This window comes from Melanerpes formicivorus, unplaced genomic scaffold (assembly GCF_026170545.1).
Source record: "Melanerpes formicivorus ecotype bairdi unplaced genomic scaffold, bMelFor1.0.p_v2 SCAF_12, whole genome shotgun sequence".
In the NCBI taxonomy this organism is placed as follows: Eukaryota; Metazoa; Chordata; class Aves; order Piciformes; family Picidae; genus Melanerpes; species Melanerpes formicivorus.
In genome coordinates, this window is record NW_027142364.1 from 9,162,610 (window position 1) to 9,178,114 (window position 15,505).

The 15,505-nt window shown below is 47.6% G+C and overlaps 1 protein-coding gene across 3 annotated transcripts in view; it reads right to left on the minus strand.

The window, feature by feature from the left end:
* Positions 1 to 7,799, minus strand: part of PID1 (phosphotyrosine interaction domain containing 1) — an 80,640-nt gene extending 72,841 nt beyond the window's left edge. For 2 of the 3 annotated variants that reach the window (XM_068145209.1, XM_068145208.1), the window contains exon 1: positions 7,717 to 7,799. In XM_068145209.1, the coding sequence (XP_068001310.1) occupies positions 7,717 to 7,746 (30 nt within the window). In that variant the 5' untranslated portion in view covers positions 7,747 to 7,799. Of the gene's footprint in view, positions 1 to 4,593; positions 4,659 to 7,716 lie in introns of all 3 variants that reach the window. The other variant, XM_068145210.1, reaches the window with a different exon arrangement.
* Positions 7,800 to 15,505: the final 7,706 nt, after the last annotated feature.

The following is a 15,505-nucleotide window of genomic DNA, read 5'->3' on the forward strand; positions in this document are numbered from 1 at the left end:
TGAATGGGCAAGTTTTGGGAAAAGATCAATCCACCAGGCAAAACACCCTCTGGAAAAGCCTAATACCTTAAATGGAGGGTTTGAAAATACTTGGAAATTTACTCCAGGGGCATTGTGAAAGCTTCACAAAAAGCCTATGGAATAACCATCTCTCAAACCCTCAGGGAGCCTGGTATAGGAAGAAAGAGGTGGCCACAAATCTAAACTTCAGGACACTAAATAAACTTTCTATTTGCTTTTGGTGTTCTTGGCAGTTCTCATCAAATATATCTGCAGAAAATGTTTTCACATGAAAAGACTTCTAAAAATTATCCAGCATGACACAGAATCAAGACCGTGAAGGGGTACGACACAAGAGACCCCAGACTCCACAGCACCACGCTCATGGCACAGCTCAGTCAGTAAAGTTCACTATCAGTAACTCAGGTCAGAAATGTAGCTGTTAGTATTGCCTCAAAGTACAACCAGACATTAAGCTGACAGAAGAGTGAAAGAGTCCAAAAAAAGGCCATCAACCTGCCTCTGAAGTCCCACCAACTGATTTAAACCACCCAGCACAACACAGCAAGCAAAGAATGTGAGGGAACAGAGGCAAACAGCAAAATTTTTTCATGTCTAAACCAACACTGGAATTATTAGCAGCCATAATCATTTTCTCAGAAAAGCTGTTACTGTTTAAATGCTCCCAACAAAAACATGCGTGGAGGTTCTTCAGAAGCCATCACTGAACTGCTGAGATAAGGTCAGTGCAGCAAGATCAACAATCATTCTGAGGCTGTGTAGAATTTTGTTCAAGTGCCATCATTAAAAGAGCAAGCTCTAGCAGCACCAAACGTTGTGGGGTTTTAGGGTTTTGTTTGGTGGGGTTTTTTTTCCTTAAGATTCTACGCATCAAAGATTTGCATTCATCACTTCATTTGCAAGATTCCAGCAGGAAAAATGAACCACGAAAAGCCATATTTGGTCTTCTCAGGTCACATTTACAACCATCCACATTTAAAATCTTCAGTCAAAGAGCTTTGATGTACTTATTCAGAAACAGCCCAGAAGACTAACACCCACTGTCACCTGCAATTTTTCCAGATATTATTTGAAGTGCAAATAAGTTCAATTACTATACATGAAAGCACTGGGGTGGGAGGGGGTGGGGTGGAAACACAAAACAAACCACAATAACAAATCAAACAAAGATAATGGGGGGTGGGGGCGTTGGGAAGAGACCTGCTTAAAAGAACTTTTCAGTGACACATTTAAACATTTACTCTCACCGTGCTTACATAAAGGCCAAATCACAAATAAAGACACAACCGTGCCACTGTCTGGGCCTGTGGGGATACTGGCCCAAAGCCTGTCCAGCACAGCACATCTCTCATCCCTGTGCTGAAGGTCTCTGCTGTAAACACAGTTGTGCTGGGAAGGAAATGCAAAGCGCTGGGCACAGCACTGCTGACTGTCCTGCTGGCTGCCACCAGTGACAGAGAAAGAATGAGAAACAGGCAGTTAAAATGCTGGACTACTCAGACTCAACACTTCAGTTTGTTTTCCTTCAAGGAAATCATTGCTTTATTCTCTTTGTTTTATTTTTCTTGGTCAAACAGGCTGTCATAGTACACTACAAATGAACCCTTAGGATCATTTCCCAGGGGACTTTCCACAAGGCAGTCACTGATTTTGATTTTCTTTTGGTCATAGAATGCTTCCCAAAGTCACCATTTTTCCAGCCATTCATTTTGTATAAAGAATAAATAACACAGAAAAAAGGAACTGCCCAAGCTAAGTAGTGCCAGATGAGCTTGCTGGAGTCACAGAGCTTTGTTTTAAAGATCATTGACTGCTGTAAAGTCATAGCAGCAAACCTGGGCAAGAACTTCAATGCCTTGAAAGATCCTTGAAGCTACACAGTGCCAAAACTCTGGGCTGTGAGACTTCCCGGACATTTGCATCCACATGACTTAAGCTTAAATTTCAAATACTTTTCACTTTTCCCTTCTGACACAATATTTAATGAAACCAGAGTATCAGTCCTGCTAGGCACATCTTGCAGCAGTTTCTGCCTACACAGCCATTTGTACGCTTTACGCTGACAACACTTGTGTGTGGTTTACAAAGGAGGTTTTCCATGTGCTTTTAAAAACTAGAAAACTATTCCTTTAACTGGCTGTATGCTGTATTATTTAAACACATACATGCATCTGAACGCTGGGCATAACAGAAAGAGAAGTTGTTGATTTTGAAAGCACCAACAGCACCTACATTCACATTACGTCTGAACACACACTGCGCCCGTGATCACTTCAAAGCCAACACACATGGAGATCTGCCCAGACCTGGCTTTCTTCAGCGAAGAGTTTCACTGTTCCTCTCATGGAAAACACGTTTGTTGTGTATACTAGGTGGTAGTGGATGCACATAATATCACAGAACCAGAGAACTGTTTTGGTTGGAAAAGATCATCAAGTCCAGCCTTCAACCTAACACCATGGTCATTAAACCACGTCCACAGTGCCATCTCCACACATTTTGTGAACACCTCCAGTGATGGGGACACCACCACATCCCTGGACAGCCTGTTCCAATGCCTGACTACTCTTGAAGCAAATAGTTTTTTCCTAGTATCCACATTAAACCTCCCCTGGCACAGTTTCAGGTCATTTCCTGATTGTAGGGAGAAGAGTCCAACCCTCACCTCCCTACAACTTCCTTTCAGGGCAACGAGGTCTCCCCTCAGCCTCTTCCTCTCCAGACTAAACGACCCCAGTTCTCTCAGCTGTTCCTCACCAGACCTGTTCTCCAGACCCTTCAGCAGTGGTGTTGTCCTTCTCTGGACCTGCTCCAGCACCTCAATGTCCAAAACTGAACCCAGTACTTGAGGTGTGGCTTAACCAGTGCCAAGTACAAGAGGCACAATCACTTCCCTTCTCCTGCTGGCTACACTATTCCTGATCCAGGCTAGGATGCCATTTATCAACAGTATCTCTCATCCCAAAGTCTGAAAGTATCAGCAGATTCAAGATGCAGTTACAGAGCACAGAAACACATTCCAGCCAAAGAGGCCCAAGAAAAGCATCTGAAGCAAGTGCATGGTCTGGTCCAGGCCCACAGACAGGGACAGAGTCAGCTCCACGACAGAGCACCCTCATCTGCTCCTTGCTCACCAACTGTACCACCTGCAGAAGAACAATGTGAGCTTCTCCAGACGAGGGCTCATGGGCGTGCCTCAGCCTGGGCTGCACAGCAATGCAGCACAAGGCCAGGCAGCACCAGCACCACTCTATGTCCCACTCCAGGGGGAAACATATTTGGAGGCAGCGATCCCTGTTACCCACACACATTAAGAAAGGCAGGAAAACTTATAAACGGCATGACCTTGCAAACTCTGCACCCACTGGGATTCATTATCTAGAAACAATGTCTGTCATCAAGCTTCAGGAAAGCTTGGGTTTCAAAGCAAATAGCAGTCACATCTCAGGCAGGCACACAGAACTGCACGAAGACCCAGCTGTTTTCAAAAAACACCTCAAAGTCCTCACACGAGCATTGCCAAGGCTGGCAGCTCTGAAGTCCCAGCTGCACTTCCAGGCACAGGGGGTACATTTAGAAATCATTTTAAAGAAAGACTTCAGAATATTTTCTGCATCATTTCAACCAGGGCTGCTGCCACCAATGCCAAGCCAAAACTCTGCTTACAACCATCAGTAAGATCCTGCTGCAAGCATAGCAACACAAACCACACCCATAAGGTAAAGTGAGCCCTGCCGCAGGGAGAACAACCCTGAAATCCCTGGAGCTCCCCAGGCCAATGCTCCAGCAGAGGAGACAGGGAGGCACATGCATGTTCAGTATCTGAACCCACATCTTACTGAACGTGAGCCAGGAACACTGCCACAGAAACCAGAGAGGAAAAACTCTTCAAATGAGACACAGTCTCGGATTACAGAATCATAGAACTGTTTAGTATGGAAGGAACTTTAGAGATCATCTAGTTACAACCCTCTGCCATGGGCAGGGACACCTCCCACTGGACCAAGATGCTCAAGGCCCTGTCCAACCTGACCTCGATCACTTTCAGGGAAGGGGCACCCACAACCTCCCTGGGCAACCTGTTGCAGTGTCTCACCACCCTCACTGTAAAGAATTGCCTCCTAATCCCGAATCTAGATCTCCCCTTTTCCAGTTCAAAGTCATTGCCCTTCAACAGCAGTAGGGACAAGTCCAGCTTATGGCCCAGCTCACTGCAGTTTCATAACCAAGCAGCTGACGCCTCATTCCTGTTGCGTATGCATGAGCTCTGCTGCTGACCTCACCACTGGAATTGTACTGCCTGGTCAACGCCAAAAATTTCAGCACAAACTGTGAAACCTGACAGGACTGAGCACATTGGGAACAAAAGTGGGTTTTACACCAGCAGCCACAGACCAGGTACAGGCAGCCTGGTCATACACTGAATGGGGCTAGGAAAGGAGACCCGTGAGCAATAGACAACTGCTGTACACTGTCAGAACATGACAGGAGCCTTTACGCCACAACACTTGCTGCCATTTGAGTTAAACACACAGAGCTTGCCTTAGCAATGCGGGCAGGACTGACCCTTACCAACAGGCATCCGCTTCCAAAAGTCAGCTTACACTTTCCTTTGCTGAACCAGGCCAGGCACACACCTGAAAGATTAAAATATTTTCTCTGCCATTTTCCTTAGCACAGAGGTATAGCATGGACTATCAACAGACCTGCACTTTGCCACAGCTGGAGTCAGGGCAAGATATGATCAGGACAAAATTATGCCACATCCAACTCGCACGTTAAAACACCAAGACAGTTGTGCCAGCTCCACACCTTCTGCACCTATCCATCATCTCAAAGGCCAACCTATAGCAGACAGGGCCAGACCAGCCATTATACAACCCCGAATCACAGAATGGTAGGGGTTGGAAGGGACACCTGGAGATCATCAAGTCCAACCTCCCTGCCAAGGCAGCTTCACACAGAGAAGGTCACACAGGGTCTCCAGTCACCTAGCATAGGCCGCAGTCGCAGAATACACAAATAGAGGCCGTAAGATATCATCTACTCTATCCAGTGACCAAATACTACCCTGCTATATTCAAAATCCCATATTCAGCACCCTCCCAACACATACTTTCCAGCCATGGTGACACTTGTGACGCCAGAGACAAGCAGTGTGCCACCTTTCAACACCCCGGTGGCACCAAGATTTCTTTCACAGCAGCTGGATGCCAGGAGAGAGGAAGCATGGGACAAAGACAGCAACGGGGGACACCTGAAATGGAATTAAGCTGTTGAGGGGGAGAAACATGGGAAAAAACACGCATTTGTTGCCTGCCCAAGCTCTCCTCAGGGGAGGTTGGGCAGCACTACAAGCAGCTCTGGCCCAGATGGCAATGCACAACATGTGGCTCTTGGGAGACAGAAGGGAAGACAAATGGCTCTTGAAGTGACAAGGATTCAAAGGGATTTTTATGAAATAAAATGAAATAAAATGAAATAAAATGAAACCAAAGCAGTTAGGGATATTAAGTAGCCTACTGCCCATGCAACTCTCGCTCACATATATGGATGAGGAGGATCCAGCTTTCAATTCCGGGATCACATCCTTGTGATGTGAACACTTCTCAGCATCCTTCCACTCACTGCATTTGTTTTGCCCACTGTTCACTATGCTGTTATATGCAGACTTACTATGGGCTTCTTGTGACTTTTCCAAGGCTTTCCCCTTCTCCCCATTTTAGGAGCTGGTGCAATTTCATTCAGCAATTTTGGATCCCTCTGGCTTGTTTTTTGTTGGTAGGGTTTTTTTGGTGATTTTTTTTTCAGAGCACCTACAGTTCTTCATGTGCTTCCACAATACATGGCAACAACTGCATTTACAGGCACTCAGAATTTTGAAAGGCTGAGGAGGCCTGGAGCCTCCAGCTAAAGGCAGCCAGTAGTAGGATAAATAAAGTCAGTGGTCACTGCTGAAAACTTTGGCGCTTGTGGCTGCCCTCCAGCAGGACAGAGAGCAGGGGCTCCTGTGGCTGTGCTTTGCCGCAGAAGGGGAGGACCCAGGAGCATGCCTCCTCCAGGCATCTCAAGCTCCCTACATACACAACCTTTTCAGTCCAGACCCCACCAATGCAAGTGGTACATGAGACACCTAAATAATGGTACACTCCCAAGTTCATCCTGCAAAACACAAGTGCTTGGTTCTCTTCAGCCTTGCATGCTCTTGCAGGCATTAATCAAGTATTTGTGACAGCTGCATCTTGTTACTTTAACACCTCAAAATTACACCAAGGGGGCCCTTATAATTCAGGTCAGCACAAGACTGTGAATCTCAGCTCTCTCCTTCTCCTTGCCTTCTCCCTCCTCCTCCTTTTCCTCCCAACTATCGGGTGCAGCCTCACTTCAGATCCTTCCCCTGCAGTAATATCCCCTAAGGAAACCAGTTGGGCCTTGGCACTTGTGGTTTGAAGAGTTTCCAGCTAACACTGGGAAACAAATAACAACGTACTCACACAGTTGTCACCCTGGAATCCACCAGCTATGGATGTGGCACACACATCCTTCCTATCCACTCAGAATCCAGTCTCTCAATGCAGAAAAAAAAGCGGGTCTTGTTAAGAGAAGTAATTACTCCTGTTGCTAGCTCGTGCTTTTGGACCCGTGTCTGCTGATAGGACAAGGGGCAACGGATACAAACTGGAACACGTTTTCTTCAACATGAAGAAAAACTTCTTTACTAAAAGGGTGACTGAGCCCTGGAACAGGGTGCCCAGAAAGGTTGTGGTGCTGCCTTCTCTGACGACTTTCAACACCCATCTGGATGCACTCAGGCCTGGCCTGCCGTAGGTGATTCTGCCTTGGCAAGGGGGGATTGGAGTCGATGATCTGGAAGTCACTTCCAACCCCTACCATTCTCTAATTCTCTGATCTGCTCAGCTTGGCTCTACTATCAACTCAGATCAAAGCACCACATTTTCCGCTTGATGAGAGCAAAGCAAATCCTCGATTTGACTCGCAAACACAAGAATAACCTTTTCTTGCCAAACTACAAAGCGAGTTTGATTTCGCTGTGTTCTCCGCCTGTCTCGGTTTCTCCCGGAATACGAAACACGCCAAGCAGCACACACCAAAGAAGGATGGAGCCGGGGCTAACGGAGCCCGACTCACCGCCCGCAGGGTGCGGAGAGGCGGCGCAGGGAGGGGGGAGGGGCAAGCTCCCATCGATCACCCCGACCCTTGGATTTGGGGGTGGGAAAGGGCTCCAGCAGGGATGTTATGACCCCACACATCCCGCGCGCACCCTCCCGCACGCGGCCCAGGCGGCGGCGGGCCCGGCGGGGCTCCCCTCACCTGAGGGGTGCGCGGCGAGGAGCCCCTGAACAGGGTGTCCTCCGCTGGACCGAGCCGAGCCGCGACCCCGGGCCGAGGTGGCCGCAGCCGCCCTCGCCGGCTGGAACCCAAGCCCCGCTGGGAGCGACACAGCCACCAGCCAGCGGCAGCCGGGACGCCTCCAGGGCAGGGTCTCCTTTTCCCCCGGTACTGTGTGTGTCCCGTGTCTGTCCCACACACCCAGCTGCGGAGGCAAGGCGGGGAAGAAGTTGCAACAAACTCCCGGTACCTGACCGGCCACGTTCTCGCCACCACAGCTCCCCTCTCCCCAGCCCTCCCCGGGCCGTTCGCCAGACTCCGCCGCCCCCGCCCCGCGCCCATTACCTGCAGCCGCTCCGTGGCCGGCTGCCACATGGTGCCGCAGCGGCGGGAGGCGCTGCCGAGCGGCCTCCGTGCGCGAATTGCTCTCTGCCGGGCGCGCGCCCCCGCCGGCGCCCCGCCCACCCGTGGCCGGCGCCGCGGGGCGGGGGCTGCACGGGGACACCCTTCGGCACGGCACCTCCTGGCGCGGCAGTCCCCCGCCTCGGCAGCCCCCCCGCCTCGGCAGCCCCCCCGCCTCGGCATTAGCAGCTTCGCGCCGTGGCCTCCACCTGCAGTCGCGCCTCGGGGAGTGAGGGAAGCGGAGGGGCGCATAAAATCCCTGGCTTCCGACCCAGCCCGCCCGTCGCAGACATCCTTCGCCCCTCGGAGGACAGAGAGTTTCTCCGGTGAACCGTCCCCAGAGGCCACATCCCTCACAGCAGTTGAAACTTCTCCCCGTTCTGCCAGGCTGCTGCCAAGGCGGCAGGACGCTACACTAACTCCTTAAGGCCGTGTCGCTGCCCAGGCTGCTGATGGCACTGAAAGGGCGCGGTGCACAGGGAGCCACCGTCAGGATCAGGGTCCCTCCTGCCTTCTTGGACCTCCGGCGTGACTGAAGGTTCCTCACATCACTAGAGACAAGGCCATGCTCAGCTGGCAGCTCTGGCAGGGAAAGGACAGACTTTGGGATCTGCCTCTTCCTCCATACCCCATGGAAGAGACCTCAAAGATCATCAAGTTGACCTAACACCACCATCGTCATTAAACCAGGTCCCGAAGTGCCATGACCACACAGTTCTTGAACAACTCCAGCAATGGTGACACCACCACCTCCCTGGGCAGCCTGTTCCAGTGCCTGACCACTCTTGGAGGAAATAATTCTTTCCCTAACACCCAACCTAAACCTCCCCTGGCATAATTTCAGGCCATTTCCTCTTGTTCTATCACCTAAGGAGAAGAGACTACCCCCCACCTAACTATACCCTTCTTTCAGGTAGCTGTAGAGGGAACCAAATTCTCAACCACCTTTCCCCAAAAGAAGTCTTAACTTCTCATGCTATGTTTGAATGCAGATGAAGGAGCAGGGTCACTGCTATAGGGATCTGCCCCAGCCCAGCTGAAGCTACAGCAAGCGTCATGGTGTTCATCTTAACATCACAACAAAGCTTTGAGCTCCTTCATCTCCCTGCCCTGTGCAAGGCCTAGGCCGCAGCAGTGCCCAAAATACCATTTCCAGCCCCAAATCCCAGCAGCATAAGGAGCTGTAGACTGACACAGCACTTGCAACTGACCAGGTTGTTTTTAAACATCCTGGTGCAGAAGCTCATCTTCTCTGGTTACACAGCAGGCACACATATAAACCTCACACCCTGGAGCTGCCAAGATAGACCCACACTGCAGCCTTCCTGAGCCACACCAGTTACAGCACCACTCTCTGCTCCCACTGCCATACACACATGTATGGAAAAATACCACTGTTATGAAACTGAGATAGGAATTGCAACATTCACATCACCCTCACAATGATCTGATCTGATGCTTCCATCTCCTTAGATGGACCCACTCCACAGCACCTGCTTGGTAGGTGAGCAATGTTGTCCCTGGCCCCAAACAAGCTGTTGCCTAACAGCACCCTACACCACTACAAGACATCCCTTAGAGCAGTAAAAGGGAAAATACCAGGCCTGAGCCCTCTTTTACTCTCCAGGAATTTAAAGACAAAACCTCCCAAAGTACCTAAACAGTAGTTTCTTTAAGAGGCACCCACCAGAGCTTTCTCCAATTGTCCTGTGTTACTTCCACCCTCTTGTTTCTTCCACCTGATGCTTGCACTCTTGCATGAAGGCATTTTGCAAGAGCCTTGCTCTTCCTGAAGTGACCTCTGGAGCAGTGTCACTCCTTCCCACACAGGTAAATCCATCCACCATCACTGCTGGGCACGGGCACAATTGGGCTGTCAGCAGCCATGGTGCACAAGGGAAGATTAGGATCTGCAATTATTAGAAGGAGACCAACTTTAGGGCTGATGGCTGCTTCTCTCTTTATACAACTATCATACAAACTAAAAGACTTTGAAGAAAATCTGTGTGTGCTGAGAGATGGGTGACATGCAACTAGAACAATCAAGCAAGAAAGGTCACTTACTCCACTTCCAAAAGGATGTAAAAGCAGAGAAAGGCTGAGTTGTATGAGAGGATGGTAGGAGAGTGCTTACTGGTGGCCAGGAGCATCTTAGCTGCAAATTTTGGAAACCAAGCTACCTGATGAGAAAGCAATCTGTGTGTACCCTCCCAAAGTCTTACCCTTCACCAAGACAGCAAGCAGCACTGGGGGGACATAACAGCCACAGAGTCACCCTGCTTGGGTTTTTTGGTCTCCAGGAGCATCACATGGGTTACAGCCCTGCTAGGAAATTCATCCCTGAAACACCTCTGCAGGAAGGTCGATTTCCTGGCTGGACCTGGTGCTGCTGGGCTGGCCAGGCACCAGCCAGAGCGCAGCTAAGGAAATGATCAGTTAAACTTGGGTGACTTCATGTCACAGTTTCACTGAGATGAGGTAATTTTTACCTAGACTTTCTAATACTTTAATCCAAACGTCATCTTTTATTGGGTCTCTAAGCTGTTCTGTATTAGGCAAGTCCTGCTTCCAGACAGTTGGAGATCTTTTGCTTAGATAAATACTTCGAATTCATCTTTCCAGGACGTACCACATGCCAGAATGTGCCTGTAAGAAGATACAGATTTTTTTTTTAATGCATTTTCCTTTTCCTGTGCCAAATTGTGGCATTTCTCTTCTTGTAATGAGTGAATATTACGACAATTATTTCTGAAGACTGTAATACACCACACAGATTAGTCCTGCTTCTCTCAGTGTTCTTCACTACTGTGCTCACAGGACAAAAATACTGGAGCCAAGGGAGTTCTTGCATTTTAAAAGTGAATATTTGATGCAACAGGACCAATTTCACTTTTATTCACGTAGTAAATTTGAAGCATTTCCAGTGACTCCAGGACATTTTTTCTCTCTTAATGTCTCCTAGTTATTTAATTGGCCTTCCTTTTGCACCATATCATACCCTAATGTAAGGTGTTTATTGCAACACAGCTTCTCTGCACTTGCAAATAAAAACATAGTTGGGTTTTGTTTTTTAACTGTAGATGTTGCCTTTTTAATTAACTACCATTTTCTAATTGCTGTTCCAAATGAATTACTCTACTTCAGAAGTTCCATTTAGCTTTAGGAGCACTCCCTGGAACGTGACTGGAAGAGTCATTCAGTTCTTTAAACGCTGCTTCCCCAAATGCCGAGCAGATTTCACAAATCCTGTCTCCAAGATCCTCTTTTTGATGACACAATTGTGAAAGCAGACACAGCTCATTAAGCATGTCTTTTTATTCCTTAAGAATTCAGCTTACCTTAGTCTTTGCAGAGTCAGGGTTTGCCTAATTAGCAAACATAATATTCTGTGGAGTGCTGTAATTAATAACATATTTCCAAAAATCTAAATACACTTGTTACTCATAAACACGTTGTGAACTTGCCCCAAGCAAGTACAGCATCCCTGGCCACCAGGTGCATTGTATGGGTTTTCTGACATCTTTCTGAGAAAATGTTTAGTAACCCAAAACTCAAACTGTCCACTTTAACAACCATCATATTTTAACATTCACCACAACATCCTGATTTTCAACTTGTTTGAGAAGTTCTTGCTGGGGTTCCTATGGCAACCAGGTGTCCTTAATGACCTCTGTTGGTGCCAAAGAGATTGTGTTTCTGATTTCTTCTTCAGCTGCAGCTCCCCTACTGCCTACCCCAACTACCAGGACAGCTACTTCTCTCCCTCTACCAAAAATAACTTGGAGGATGATTCTGAAGATGCTCAGGACTAAATAAATGCATGCAGTGCACAGATAGTGTTCTGTTTGGCCATATTTATGTGGTATCCCTTTTTCTTTTTCACCATTTTGCCCCATCTTTAGAAAGTCAGGTGTGTGGTGTCACTTCTCCATCACATTGCATCGTACTGTACTACTCACAGCAGCAGTGAAAATAAGCCACCAAAGCCATGGGAGGTCAACAAGCACAGAAGGGAAGCTGCTGCATAGATTGAATAGGCCACATTAGCTCTCTGCAGGACAAAAATATATGATAATAAAGGGCCAAGCTGTTTTTATTCTTCACATTTCTATCATCATCTCTGCCATGTAGCACCTCCGTGGTGGCTGGTGGAAGCCTGTGGTGAGCGAGCAAAGCAGGAGCATCAGCCTCCCAGGGCACTCAGAATCACACTTTTGGAGTGCCAACTCCCTGAGAACAGTGCTGACTGTGCCCCTTTTTCCTAGCAGAATCAGCAAAGGGCTGAGCCTGTGGGTCTTGGCAGCAGCCCTGTGGCTGTGGCCACATCAGCTCCCAGTCGAAGGCAGCACACTGTCATACCACCTATGGGAGCTCTGGGGTGGGAAATCCAGGCCAAAACCTACAAAGCAGGGCCTGCCTGTGGAAAGTTGGAGGTGCAGATGGACATTGCTAAGAGGATGCAGGCTGGGCACCAGCCCCTTCGGGATGGGGAGACGTAGGGCAGGCTTGTCACTGTCACCCAGTTCAAGAGGGACAGAGAACTACTGGAGACAGTTCAATGAGGAGCTGTGAGGATGAACTGGAGCACCTCTCTTAGAAGGAAAGACTGAGAACTGGGGCTATTTAGTCAGGAGAAGAGAAGGTATCTGAAGGGGGGCTGTCAGAACGGAGCCAGTCTCTTTTCAGTGACATCCAGTGACAGGATGGAGGGCAATGGATGTAAACTCAGTCATAGGAAATTCCATCTCAACATGAGAACAAGGTTTTTTACTATGAGGGTGACAGAGCTCTGGAACAGGCTGCCCAGTGTGTGAGTCTCCTTCTCTAGAGAGGTTCAAAACCTTCCTGGACATGTTCCTGTGTGTCCTGCCCTAAGTGGTCTTGCTTTGCAGGGGGGTTGGACTTGATCTCTGGAGATTCCTTCCAAGGCCTAGAATTCTGTGATTCTTACTGCATCAATGAATCTTGAAACAGCAGAAAACAGTCATCATAAAATCTTCAGGTTGACACATGCCAGATACTGACATCTTCGTTCTCTCCTAGATCTAGAAGAGCTTGAAACAAGCCCCATAAAGACAGACCCCTGTCACTTCTGTGCACCTTTGGCTGTATTGTCTTTATTTGTGAATTACCTCTGGTGATTATTAAATACTGATTTGTTTGTGATAAACAGATACACGGAGCTCCACAAATCTGTACAGAGGTCGCAGTCAACCCGCATCAGTTTTATACCACGCTAAATCCAGAGCATCTTCACAACTCCTGTCCATGACTCTTCTGACATTCTGTGAACTTAATTTATTTCTGAGTTCTAACACCGTAAGTGAGAAGAGAATAATGTCTGTAAAGACAGGATGTTCTTAGAGAGAGCACTGAAGACAACAGAATTACAAAAAGGAATGAAGAATCACAGGTGATAAATATTTGGGTAATTTTCTGTGCAGTGGATATTCCCACAGAAGAAGAAAAAAATAGCAAGAAAAGAGACTTTTAACAGTCTCAAAATTTTGGTTGGCAGAGTATCAGTATAGCAAGAAAAAGGTTTGGCAATCTGTGGTGTAGATTTCACAATTTCCAACTACCCAAGTTTATCCCTGAAAACAGGAAGTTTAGTAGAAGCCACACTTCCTATGTCAGTGACACATACCCACTAGCTATTCATAGGCATACAGGGACTGGTCAGCTATGTGGCAAGCTGGGAGATGTAGAAACTAACCTCATTTGAGCACAAAGATGTAAAGAGCCACTGTTACAACCACCCAAATCCTCCTGCTGCTTCTTTCACAACTAAACCCAGGTCACTGTCACATTACACTGCTGAGACATTCACAGCAGAGGCTGTATTCCAGTTTCACTGTCATTTGTTTAAACTGCTTGCTGTCCTCCACAATCAGCACCTGGTACAGATAAAACACGGATGTCAGAGCATGTAAAAAAAATGTAAGGGGTAGAAAATCAAAGTGGCATAGGACAAGGTCACAACAACCTCAGGCAATGCTAGAGATTTGGGGCAGAGTGGCTAGAAAGTTGCCCAGCAGAAAAGGACCTGGAGGTGCTGGTTGACAGCTAGATGAACATAGGACAGCAATTTTCCCAGGTGGCCAAGAAGGCCAGCAGCATCCCGGCCTGGATCAGGAATAGTGTGGCCAGCAGGAGCAGGGAACTGACCATGCCCAGTACTCATCTACTCATTTTTTAATACCTCCAGGGATGGTGCCTCCACCACCTTCCAGGGCAGTCTGTTCCAATGCCTGACCTCTCCTACAGGAATGAAATTCTTCCTAATATCCAACCTAAACCACCCCTGGCCACAGCTTGAGGCCATTACCTCTTGTCCTGTCAGTTACTTGGGAGAAGAGGTCAAGAACGGGCCTCACTACAACCTCCTTTCAGGTAGCTGTAGAGAGATGGGTTAAACAGACCAAGGCATGGCAGATAGAAGGGCTCTGTATGGATCCATCACAACACCAGAAGAAGGTTTTGTCTAAGCACTGTCTCTATGTGCAATTATGAGATAAGATTTGTATTATTCAGCTTTGCCTTATAAAAGAAGTGCAAGGGTTCTGTGCCTCTGTAGTGTGGAACAAAGAAGAATGCATCTCCATGCCGAGGGAGTGGATTTGCCAAGTATTGCTGCAGAATATTACAAAGAAAATTGCTCCCATAAATCGCCTCAACACTGAAGTTTGATGAAGAGGGATGTAAATCAGAGGCGACACAAACATATAAAGGAGACAATGAGCTCTCAGAAATCTCAAGGCTGAGTTACTTTTGAATGAAGAGCACATTTAACTGTTAATTTGTAGTCTGATATTTTCCCTCTGCCTGCAGTTTCTGCCCTTCTTGAGAGGTGTTGGCAGATGGGACAAGAGGAGATGACTGTGTTGCCTATGCAAAATTAGGGCTTCTGGAAAAACAATAGAAAAGACATGGGCAGTGCCAGCCCCACTGCCAGGGTAGGCCAGTGGGTCTGTTGGGAGATTTTGGGGGTTTTCTACAGACAGGAGTCCATTAAAGTGGAGCAAAATTAGATAATATCAACCAATTTGCACAGCAATTTTGTAGTGCACTGCAAGAAACTTTATAATGCCTTCAAAATATCACCATATTCACCATTTGATAATCTATTACAAATTAAATCTGTCCAAATTCAGCAACATATATCACTAAGTAAATCACAGCTGTGAGATATTTTGATTTAAACATGTCAAGACTGCTAGCTTACTGTCCTGTTTTACATCTTGAATATACTAAAAGAAACTTTTAAAGCTATCAGAAAAGAAGGGAGCTCCATAAATCTATAAAATATCCTCTCTGTTGAAATTAAATGGGTAAATCACTGAATGCCACCTGATCTAGTGGAGGGTGTCCTGGTCCATGGCAGAGGGTTTGGGACTAGATGATCCATGGGGTCCCTTCCAACCCTGACAATTCTGTGAAGGGACCCCAAGGATCATCTGGTCCAACCTTTCTAGGTTACAGTCTGGTTGGAATAGGATGGGCCAGCACCCTGTCAAGCTGAGTCTTAGAACTGTCCAGTGTAGTGGAATCCACTGTTTCCCTTGGGAAGTGATTCCAATGTCTAACTGTTCTCCCGGTGAAACATTTTCTTCTGGACTGAAAGATGGAGGAAAACTGATAAGCTCTGCACCTAATTCAGTGCTCCAAAAATCTACTACAGGCTTTGTCCTTACTGCATGAGGGACCAACACAGAGCACAGGGAAAGCATGC